Source organism: Danio rerio, chromosome 14, assembly GCF_052040795.2.
Source record: "Danio rerio strain M-AB ecotype USA chromosome 14, GRCz13ab, whole genome shotgun sequence".
NCBI classification, from domain to species: Eukaryota; Metazoa; Chordata; class Actinopteri; order Cypriniformes; family Danionidae; genus Danio; species Danio rerio.
Genome location: NC_141034.1, coordinates 7,768,472 through 7,780,000, shown reverse-complemented (window position 1 = coordinate 7,780,000; position 11,529 = coordinate 7,768,472). Strand labels below are relative to the sequence as shown.

The window sequence follows — 11,529 nt, the reverse complement described above, 5'->3', positions numbered from 1 at the left end:
TCTGGTTATTCACTGCTATTATATGGAAATGTTTATTATATGCAGATTTTTTATATATCTACCTTTTAAACACAAAAATATAAGGTAATATGTCAAGAACATGAGGCTGAGTAAATAGTGACTCGACCCGTATGACTGAAATGATGGTGATATTACATGTGATAATGTTTCTATTCATACCTGCTCTCCATAATCCTCTCCCCAGCTGTTCTTGATGGCCCAGAAAGGAACGCCATTGCCTGCAAATAAAAGCAGACAAATATAACTTAGAGAGAGATTCCACACAGCTGTAAATCTAAGGAACAATAGCTGCCAAAAGTCTGACCTAGGAAGATGGATATTTTTTAGCCTTTAGTCAAATATACTGGTGTGTATGTTGATGTAGATTTTATATAGCATATACTTGTGATTGGAGAGTGTAATGTTTGTGCTCTGTGTTACAGCTGTTTCATTTATGAATAATGCAGGGAAATTTGCTCATTAAGGAAATTGGAATATATTCATTCATTCGTTTTCTTTCTGCTTAGTCCCTTTATTCATCAGGTGTCGTCACATTGAAATAAACCGCCAACTTACTCAGCATATGTTTTACACAGCAGATGCCCATCCAGCTGCAACCCAGTACTGGGAAACATCCATACACACACATTCACACACAAACACTACGGCCAATTAAGTTTATTCAGTTCACCTATAGGGCATGCCTTTGAGCTGTGGCGGAAACCGGAGAACCAGGAGGAAACCCACGCGAACATGGAGAGAACATGCAAACTCCACACAGAAATTCCAACTGATTCAGCCAGGACTCGAATCAGCGACCTTCTTGCTGAGGCAAGTGCTAACAACTAAGCCACCCTTTCTGAATAACCACTGAGCCACCCTGAATTGATTTTGTAAATGTATCTAAATATTTTACGCACATGAATTTGGTTTGATGCATGTGTACACAGTGTTTTTTTGTCTGTGAATCATTATTGAGACTAATCTAGCTCCATACTGCTGTTCTGTGAAATGGTCATTTGCATAGCCTTATTACAGGGCCGGCGTGTCCATTGAGGCGACCTAGGCAGCCGCATAGGGCGGCAGTATAGAAAGGAGGGCGTCCGCGATACCTCCCTTACCACCCACATCCTCAGTTATGTCCGCGACACCTCCCTCACCACCCGCGTCCTCAGATATATTCGCGCATAGACGACAGAATAGAGAGGGCGGCGTCAGTGACACCTCTGTCAACACCCGCGTGTCTTCAGTTATATCCGCGCATAGGGCGGCAGAATAGAGAGCGCGGTGTCCGCGACACCTCCCTCCCTCCCTCCCTCCCACAGCACCCGCGCGTCCTCAGTTATATCCGCGCATAGGGCGGCAGAAAAGAGGTCTGCGACACCTGACTTCATTTTCATAACCAGTCACTTTCGTTTTCACATTGGGGTTAAGGGGGGTGTGATCGTCCTCTGCCTAGAGTGGCAGTTCAGCTTGCTCCGGCCCTGCCTTACTATTAAACACCTCAAGTTCTAATCTGTATAAGGCCCGTTTACACTAATGCATTTTAGTAACTCTACGGTTACGCCATCCGTCCACACTACGACAGAGTTTTCGAGCGCCGAAAACGGAGCATTTTAAAAACGCTGAAGAGGCCGTTTTCATCCTAAAACGCTGCTGCTCAGTCTCAGTGTGGATGGGGGAAAACGGAGGCGGGGCTGCCGACATTCGCCTCTATGATTGGGGCATTTTCCTCAATATTAAGTAGCCTACACACAGTTAAAGTTCTGCATCCTCTCCTTGTAAGTTCAGACTTCGCAAGTTTGATATGTAAAACAAACTCCCGAGTACACGGGTAAATCTTCAAAGGGAACAGTGTACTGTATAACCTTATTCACATCCTCCTGGCTACGTTGTTTCACAATATCTTAATAATAAAATGAAAACATGATATAAGGAGCTGCTATTTTCATTTTGATATTAGCAACTTAACAGACAGCAGAAATGTTGAGGCGTTGTGCTGCGTATATGAGCGTCATCTTCACTGTATGCGTATTCATAACAATACGGAGGCTATAACATTACTGCCTCCTTTCATTTTCAGTGAAAATCCGAAACATACCCTCTCTTTTGCTGAATATCAGTTTTAATATTCGATAATGGCCTTTATAAAAGTGTAACGTACAATAAGTTTATACATTATAGGAAATAAAGGCAAGCAATTACTCGATATACAGAATGTACGTGGTTACATTAATTATTAACTTATCTTTGCGCTCAGCCAAAACACGTTACCTGAGAACAAGTAATAGATTAAAAAAGCCAAAGTCGGGGTAAATGTTGTTAGATATAGAAATAAAGATGATTAAAATATCACGTTTAACAAATATAGTGAGATTAGATCCAGCGGTAGATCCTACAAACACAGCTCTCATCTGGGTAGATAGGCTGCAGCGCATGCCAGAGTGCGTGTTTCGGTGTGGACAGAGAGCTGTTCAGAAACGCTGGGTAAAACGCTAGTGTGGACGCGGATCGTTTTCATTCTAAAACGCCGTTTTAAAACTAAAACGAACTAGTGTAAACGGGGCCTAAGTGAATGTAACTCACGTTGTCCGAATCCCACAAGCAGCACAGCGTGATCAATCATCCTCGGGTTGCAAAAGATCTTCAGAGGATGAGAAACTCCTTTTCTGTAGAACTAAACAGCAATGCAACAAAAGAGACTTTAGAATGTATTTTGCACAACTTATATGATTGAGACTTTTTTTAAAGATTTGAGACTTTTTTTTTTTTGCATCGCAAACTTGTGCTGCTGCTTTTAAACTTGTTTATTTTATTCGTTATTACACCACCTGACAAATGTCTTGTCACCTATTCAAGTTTTATGAACAACAAATAATAATTTGACTTCTAGTTGATCATTTGGTATCAGAAGTGGCTTATATGAAAGGCAAAGGCCTCTAGATTATGCTAATTTTACCTAAATAAAATATGATCAGGCCTTGATTTTTTATTGTTTAATTAAGACAGTAAGGTCTGACTTTGCTTAGACAAAAGTCTTGTCACTAAACAGAAATAATGTACAGTATAGAAAATAAAGTCATGGTGCAGTGGAAAAACAATGAATATTGTGTATGACTCCCATAAGCTTGGAGGACTGAATCCATACATCTCTGAAATGACTCAGATCACTTATTAATAAAGTCATCTGGAATGGCAAAGAAAGCGTTCCTGCAGGACTCCCAGAGTTCATCAAGATTCTTTGACTTCATCTTCAATACCTCCTCCTTCATCTTACCCCAGACATGCTCAATAATATTTATGTCTGGTGACTGGGCTGGCCAATCCTGGAGCACCTTGACCTTTTTTGCTTTCAGGAACTTTGAGGTGGAGGCTAAAGTATGAGAAGGAGCGCTCTCCTGCTGAAGAATTTGTCCCTGAATTCTGCCACATTTCCAAATGATCAACAAGAAGTCAAGTAAATATTTGTTGTTCTCACAACTGAAATCGACGACAAGACTGTGTTTTGCACTACAAACTCAAAACTCTGCCCAGAACATCATAGTCATTGGTGAAAACAAAAAGGGTTTAAAGCAGTGAAGAGTGAAAGAATAGTCAATTTATTTCTGTATTTTTCTTAAATAATATTTTTGTCATTATCCTTTAAAGCAATAGCTTTTACCAAATTGTCTTTCAAATATTTTGAGTACATATACAGATCATGATGTAGTCAAGTACAGATTAAGTATGTTGTAGGTTACGCAGCAAAATAATTCTGTCTGGTTCTTGAATCTGATTGGCTGATAGCCGTGATATATTTAAGCAATATCAGCACCCGTACAGCCTCTTTACCCTTTGTGTATTACTCCGCCCACATACAGCCAGCAAAAAGCAGACACTACAGATCTAAAGTTAAAAGATGCTTGCTCAGCTGTTTAACTGTCAGCTTATGATTTGAATCCAAGGCGGAAGAAAGTAGTTCCTCAAACAAAAGGGTTTTTGAGACTCTCCATGTTTGATTTTGTTTTTATATACACAATCATGCCTCTAAACTGTTGTATAAACGCAATATCACACTTGTAGCAGTGTGATATGGATGTATATCGCTACTGGTGGGGGCACTAAGGCACTCGGCTTGCGGCCTCGTGCCAACGCATGCCTCCCACCAGTGCCTATATACAGACATATCGCACTGCTACTCGTGTGATATTGCTCATATATATTATTTATTATTATTTAAACCATTAGATAATTGATTTCTGTGCCTATAAAGCAATCACTTTTGTAATTAATGTCTCATTTTTTACCCTAATATTAAATGTGTATATATAACATATTTAGGCATTCAACAGCAATTTACCTGCATGGCAAAAGCGTTAAGGGCAGCAGACACCGGACCATTCTCAGCCAGAAAAGCAGCAATCTCTACGCAAGGTAAGGAGAAATAAAAATACAAGAATTAAAATACAGATTTAAAAAATACACTACTATTTAAAAGTATAAGGTCAGTAAGATTCTAAACGGCATAGGATATTATGTGACTGGAGTAATAATGCTGAAAATTCAACTTAAAATCACAGAAATAAATGATATTCTAAATGATTAAATTATAATAATATATATATTATTTAGCTTTAATTTGTTATTAAAATAAAAGCCTTAGTGAATACCATAGAAAATAATACCATCCCCAAAATTTGATGGGTATAATATTTATTTCTATAACACTTGGTGTGCAGTATTAATCTACATTCCCATTAAAGAAAGATTAACTTATCGCTCACATTTCTCTCCAGACGTTCTGATATAAATATTTGATATTTTCAATTTCCTGCGTTCATTTTCTCTAGTGCAGGTATTCCCATTATCAGTGTTGATTTAATGTGTTCTTCAATTAATTAAGTTTATTGACACATATCGTGTTTTCACTCACCCTTCTCGTCTTTGGGCAGCTCCACTGAGCTGTTAATGTAGGCGGCCACTTTCCCTGTGGAGAAATCACAGCTCTGCTTGTGTCCAGTGTAGCTGTAGTCTGTTTCAGTCTCCAAACCTCCTTCATAGGCAAGAAAGAAAGCACATTTAAATGGCACGTTTATTCAGTCTCACAGATTCCACATAGCTTAAAAATGCCTTACCAAGGTTTTCGATGGCTTCATAAGCGTTAGATGGCAGCCCACCTCCACATGCCTGGTCCAGCTTATCACAGTCCACCAATTCTGTGATGAGAAGGAGTACAAACTAATGAATATACATTTTTGATCAATTAGGTTCAGAATACTTCATGTGTATGCTACAGCACAGCCTTCATCTGATATTATTCATGAAGGACATGAATAAATCTCAAATGATGCAGTGTGAACAAAACTTAGCTTGTTTTCTCACACTTTATCAGTTGTTTCTAAGAAAGAAACACACTATTGTTCAAAATTGTTGTTGTTTTTTTGGCTACATATATATTTTTTAAGTTGTAATAAAAAACAGAGGGGAGAGATAATAAAAATGTTGATTTAAGAAAGTACAAATGGATAAAAAAGGTACAAAAACATTCTTGTAGCTTTTTAGAATGATTGTATCATGTTAACATTATGTTAGAACGCTGACAGGATGTTATTAGCAATTTTAGCAATGCTATCTTTATTAACATGTGAATAAACTGTTTTACTATGTTGCTATCATGCCTTTACAGTACTACAACATACAAGCATATGTTAGTTGAATATTTCTGAACATTTTCTGTATGATTTAACAATGCTTTCATGTTTATTTATAGTATTAGCATGTTTGTTAGCATGTTTTAACAAGTTGTTACTGGTGTTAGCAAGTTTTCGAATTTTGCTAAAATTTAGCACACTGCTAACGGGGTTCACTGCTTGTTAACATCATATAGCAGTGGTCAACAATCTCATTCCTGGAGGTCCGGTGCCCTGCAGGGTTTAGCTCCAACTTGCCTGCCTGGGTGTTTCAAGTATACATAGTGAGACCTTGATTAGCTTGTTCAGGTGTGTTTGATTAGGGTTGAAGCTAAAACCAGCCTGACCAGCTAAAACCAACTAAGACCAGCTTGACCAGCTAAAACCAACTAAGACCAACCTGAATAACTAAGACCAGCTAAAAAGTGGCCAAAACCCCTCTAAAACCAGCCTGACCAGCTAAAACCAGCTAAGACCAGCTTGACCAGCTCAAACCAGCTAAGACCAACCTGACCAACTAAGACCAGCTAAAAAGTGGCAAAAACCCCTCTAAAACCAGCCTGACCAGCTAAAACCAGCTAAGACTAGCTTGAACAGCTAAGACCAGTTTGACCAGCTAAGACCAACCTGACCAACTAAGACCAGCTGAAAAGTGGCAAAAACGCCTCTAGAACCAGCCTGATCAGCTAAAACCAGCTAGAACTAGCTTGACCAGCCAAGACCAGCTTGACCAGCTCAAACCAGCTAAGACCAACCTGATCAACTAAGACCAGCAAAAAAGTGGCCAAAACCCCTCTATAACCAGCCTAACAAACCAGCTATGACCAGCCTGGAAAGCCAGCTAAAACCAGCTTGGGTGACCAGCTAAAACTAGCCTGATCAGCTTAGGATGGTTTAAGCTCGTTTTTCAGTGACATTTAACACATCATGATCATGAATGGTTAGCATGTTTAATATATGACTAGAATAAATGAATGTGTTGCTAGCATTTTTAAACATGTTTTAGCATATTCAACATTGGTTACAAGATTGAACATGTTGTTAGCATTTAGCAATGTTTTTGCATATGTAACAATATGCTAGCATAAAATGGCATTCTGCTACCATTATTTGATGTTGCAAACACATTCCTAACATGATTACCATTTTGTTCCCATTCTAAGAATGTTTCCAATATAGCATACACATCGTTAACTTGAATCACTATGTTGCAAGCAGATTCTTAGCCTGGATAACAAATTGTTAACATGAATTAGCACATTTCCATCATTGTTTCAACCTAAGGCTATTATGAATTGTAATGTTACTAGCATGTTTCCAGCAAGTATAGCACGTTAAAGCTTGCTGATAACATCCATTAGCATGTTTCATGTTTTTGTTTAGCCTTTAGCTAGCACATTCAGCTTCTTAAGTGCATTAGCAGCTAAACTTTGTTTATACCCTGCTCAGAAAGAGAAAGCAGCTGTCCAGTTTTCTTAAACCACTGTCCCTCGATGTTTCCAGTCACAGAAAATGCCCAGCAAGAGCCACACATCCCCTGTAAAAGAACATGTAACACATTAAGCACAACAAAACTGATCACAAATATCACACTTTACACATTGCTCTTCATGATACTAATTTTATAAGCATTTAATTTATCATCACATACAAGCTTATTCAGATTTTGATAAGTTCTGCTGCAAAGTGTACATCATAAAAGTCCATTTCTGTTCTTTGGTACCTTTATTTTGGCCTCTCCTTATTTTTATATGTATAAAACAGTGCTTGTTATGAATTAATTTGCCCTCACAGGCTTTTATCAAACACAATAACCTTCCCTGCCCCCTCGAAACCAATTTTCTTTACTTCAGGTCACATGGAATACCTTTAGGGCGGAGCTATCAGTCATTTAGGATGAGGCTATACACTTATTTCACGCGGCCGCCATTTTAAAGAACCAAAGCGAGGCTGCGGTGGGAAGAAACCCGGAAGTATAGGACGAGCACTGTAAACATTGCAGTAACATGCTGTGTACTACAAACCTCCAGCTGTTGCCGAGATTTCAAAATGCAGAAAATGGTGTAACCATCACTTTAATAATTTTTATTAAGTTTATTTTAAACAATTAAAAGCAATTTAGCATCAAACAACATCACAATCTCAGTGATACGCTTAAGTGTCCTCCTAGGCTTCAGCTCATGGCACTAGTTAAACACCGTGAGGACGCGTTCCTGCTTCAGTCTATGTAACCCAGTGAGTGTTAAACACCGCAGTCCTCTGCAGCACACCCTCGTGTTGTCTGTGATAGTGTTGTCCTGGTACTGAAGTTTTAAACCCGGCTATTTCCCGCTAACATGGAAGCGCTGCTGAGCGCGGATGTCTCGACTCGACTGATCTTCACGGCTTCGCGCTTCCGTCTCCGTGTATCTGTGTTTGGTTTGCACTCAGTTTACCGCTCTTCACCCAGTGCAAACACAGACACACGGACTGGAGCACGAAGCAGCCGTCAAGATCAGTCGAGTCATCAAGCAGATCGCTCGGCTCGTCTGTGTTTGTGCTCTGTATACAGCGGTGGGTGAACTGATGACCTTCTCGGCCAATCACAATCATTTCTGTTGAACACGTGACCACAATGGCAAATCAGCGCTATTTTAAGAAAGCCATCAACATTGCCTTAAATGTTAGCACGAAATTGACGGTTTTTCTTTTAATTCATTTAAGTCTAATATAGTAAAAGGATCAGTTTATTAACTCGAGTTTGATGAATGGCATCTAAAACGTGTGTTTGGGAAAGAAAACGTTAGCTTACTAGTGCCATTTCCCTTAACTTAGCTGAAAATGAGCTCTGATATCCCTTTTTACATTCACCATTCATTCAGAACGGACCTTCGGGTTACCCGGAAGGCGGAGAAATGATAAATCTGTGTCACTTTATCTTCGCTGATAAGATATATAGCCAGTTACACAACATTCCTATGTAACTCCCAATGATACTTCCGGTTTTCTTCCCACCGCAGCCTCGATTTCGCTTTTGAAAATGGCGGCCGCGTGAAATCAGTCTATTAAGGTGTGTCACATTTCTGCATTGCTTTTATTCATTCATCAATCTTCTTTTAATTTAATAGCAACGTCCATCTTCCAAAGATCCAATCGGTTCACAAAGAACAAAATCATGCACTGGCCTTCATTTTTTTCTCATTTTAGGACTGTTCATGGCGATTTTTAAAAATGCCGGACTGACTGCATTAGAGAACCGAACTACAAGTGTGAACAAGGCGTTAATTACACTCATTGATTGATTCTGAATGGTTTACATGGTTAATATGTGCGGACATACCTGATTCTTCACAGGACTGACTGCTCCGTGGTCCCTCCAGTCCCAGGTGTCAGGAGCGGGTGCGCTGGCTGGAATTGCAGGCTTCATCTCTTTCTTCAGACTCCACTGACTCAGCATTGGGTTGAGGTACATCATCCTGAACTCATCCTCTGAACAAATCAATATGAGCAGTACACATTTTCAGAAGCTTGCAGTAGATTAGATGTACAAGTATTTGGCATTCTAAAATTGGGGTGGCTCAGTGGTAAGAACTGTCGCCTCACAGCAAGAATGCTGCTGGTTTGTCCCGGCTGTGTCAGTTGGTGTTTCTGTGTGGAGTTTGCATGTTCTCCCTTTGTTTGCATGGTTTCCTTCAGGTGCGCCGGTTTCCCCCACAGTCCAAAGACATGCACTATTGGTGAATTGGGTAAACAAAATTGGCTGTAGTATATGAGTGTGTGTGTGTTAATGTAAGAGTGTATGGGTGTTTCCCAGTACTGGATTGCGGCTGGAAGGGCATCCGCTGTGTAAAACATATGCTGGAATAGTTGGAGGTTCATTCCGCTGTGGTGACCCCTGATAAAAAGGGACTAAGTCGAAGGAAAATGGATAGATGGCGTTCTAAAAATTGGCTATACCACCTCACTAACTGGTATTTTCCCTCATCATTTGGATTCATAAATCCATACTCATACCTGTGAGGTCGCTGAACTTGGTGATGCCGTACTCAGCTGATCCCTGTTCCAGAGACTGAAGCGTCTGTGCTGTTTTCATATTCTGCTGGAAAATGCGCAAACGCTTCTCTGCCTCTGTGAAGTTTAAAGAAGGGCTTTTTATTGTTTATACATTCATCGAAAATAGCCATTAACTGAATTTTGTTTTGTGAAAACCCTTTATTGTATCCATATTATTGGTACTGTACATTAAAATTTGTGATATTTTATGATCATTGAGATACTAATCGAGTTTTTACTTGGTAGTTTAAATTAACTTTATATATTTTGTCTTAGTGATGGTCTGTTTGTAATTTGTTATTTATTTGTTTATTTTATTGTACTAACATTAAAGTGAGTGTTATTTTAGTGTCATTGAGATACTATTATAGTTTGTACTTGATAGTTTAAATGGATTTTTCTATACACATACTATACAGTTGAAGTCAGAATTGAAAGCCCCCCTGAATTATTACACTGTTTATTTTTTCCCCAATTTCTGTTTAACGGAGAGAAGATTTCTTCATCATATTTCTAAACATAGTAGTTTTAATAACTCATTTATAATAACTGATTTACTTCGTCTTTGCCATGATGACAGTAAATAATATTTGACTAGATATTGTTCAAGACACTTCTATACACTTTAAAGTGCATTTAAAGGCTTAACTAGGGTAATTAGGTTAACTAGGCAGGTTAGGCTAATTAGGTTAGTTATTGTATAACAATGGTTTGTTCTGTAGACTATCAAAAAAGTATTGCTTAAAGGGGCTAATAATTTTTTCCTTAAAATGGTGTTTAAAAAATTCAAACCTGCTTTCAATCTAGCCGAAATAAAAACAAATAAGACTTTCTCCAGAAGAAAAAATATTATCAGACATACTGTGAAAATTTCCTTGCTCTGTTAAATATAACTAGGCAAATATTAAAAAAAGAACAAAAATCAAAGGGAGTCTAATAATTCTGACTTCAACTGTGTGTGTATGTGTATGTGTATATATATATATATATATATTTATATATATATATATGTATACATATATGTGTGTGTGTGTGTGTGTGTGTGTGTGTGTGTGTGTGTGTGTGTGTGTGTGTGTGTGTATATATAGAAAGCTGAAGTCAGTATATATAAAGTTGAAGTCTGTGGTTAGTGTAAAATATAATCAGATGATTCAATATAATGTTAACGTATACTTATTATATTGTAGTATTTATAGTATTTATTATTTATTTATTATAGTGCTGGCATCACAATTAATCGCATCCAGAATACCTTGTACATTTATCGGCATGCATACATTTGACAAAATGTTTATTCATATTTGGATTTTAAAAAACATCTCTATATGACACAAATTATATGTCGATTTAAATACGGCTTATCTTTGTAAGAAAATTGTTTTGCAAAGTTTTGCTTCTATGTATGTTTGTGTCACATATACATAATAAATACATACAAACACACAATAATAATAATAATAATAATAATATAACAAATACACACACATATATATTATCAAAACAAACTTTTATTCTGTATGCGATTAATCATGATTAATCTTTGCACAAATCCAGCACTAGTTTTAGTTATTTTAGTATATCAAGCTAAACAAATATATATATATAAATATATATAAATTGTGTGTATTTTATTTCAGATATTATACTTAAATTCAATACCAAATGTTTTAATGAGTATTTTTTTTCACTTCTAGTTTTAGTGAACTATTATAAAATGACATTGATATAATAACTTATTGACTAAATACACAAGATTTCTTACTATTACTACAGTATGAGTGCATCAGCAAATAGACTAAAACAAAAAAAATACTATAATAAATGATGA

General features: G+C 37.6%; 1 protein-coding gene across 3 annotated transcripts in view; it reads right to left on the bottom strand.

Moving 5' to 3' along the window:
* Positions 1-11,529, bottom strand: part of ctsf (cathepsin F) — a 23,651-nt gene that overhangs the window by 3,785 nt on the left and 8,337 nt on the right. The window contains exons 6-13 of one of the 3 annotated variants that reach the window (XR_015506853.1): positions 9,663-9,776; positions 8,989-9,137; positions 7,110-7,206; positions 5,115-5,195; positions 4,913-5,032; positions 4,340-4,404; positions 1,489-2,677; positions 181-1,028 (exon numbers count right to left, since the gene is read on the bottom strand). Coding sequence is in view for 1 of the 3 variants with exons in the window: in NM_001077568.2 (NP_001071036.2) it covers positions 181-239; positions 2,587-2,677; positions 4,340-4,404; positions 4,913-5,032; positions 5,115-5,195; positions 7,110-7,206; positions 8,989-9,137; positions 9,663-9,776 (776 nt within the window). In the remaining 2 variants the exon portion in view is untranslated. Of the gene's footprint in view, positions 1-180; positions 1,029-1,488; positions 2,678-2,822; positions 4,056-4,339; positions 4,405-4,912; positions 5,033-5,114; positions 5,196-5,523; positions 7,207-8,988; positions 9,138-9,662; positions 9,777-11,529 lie in introns of those variants that run through there. The other 2 variants (NM_001077568.2, XR_015506854.1) reach the window with 2 other exon arrangements.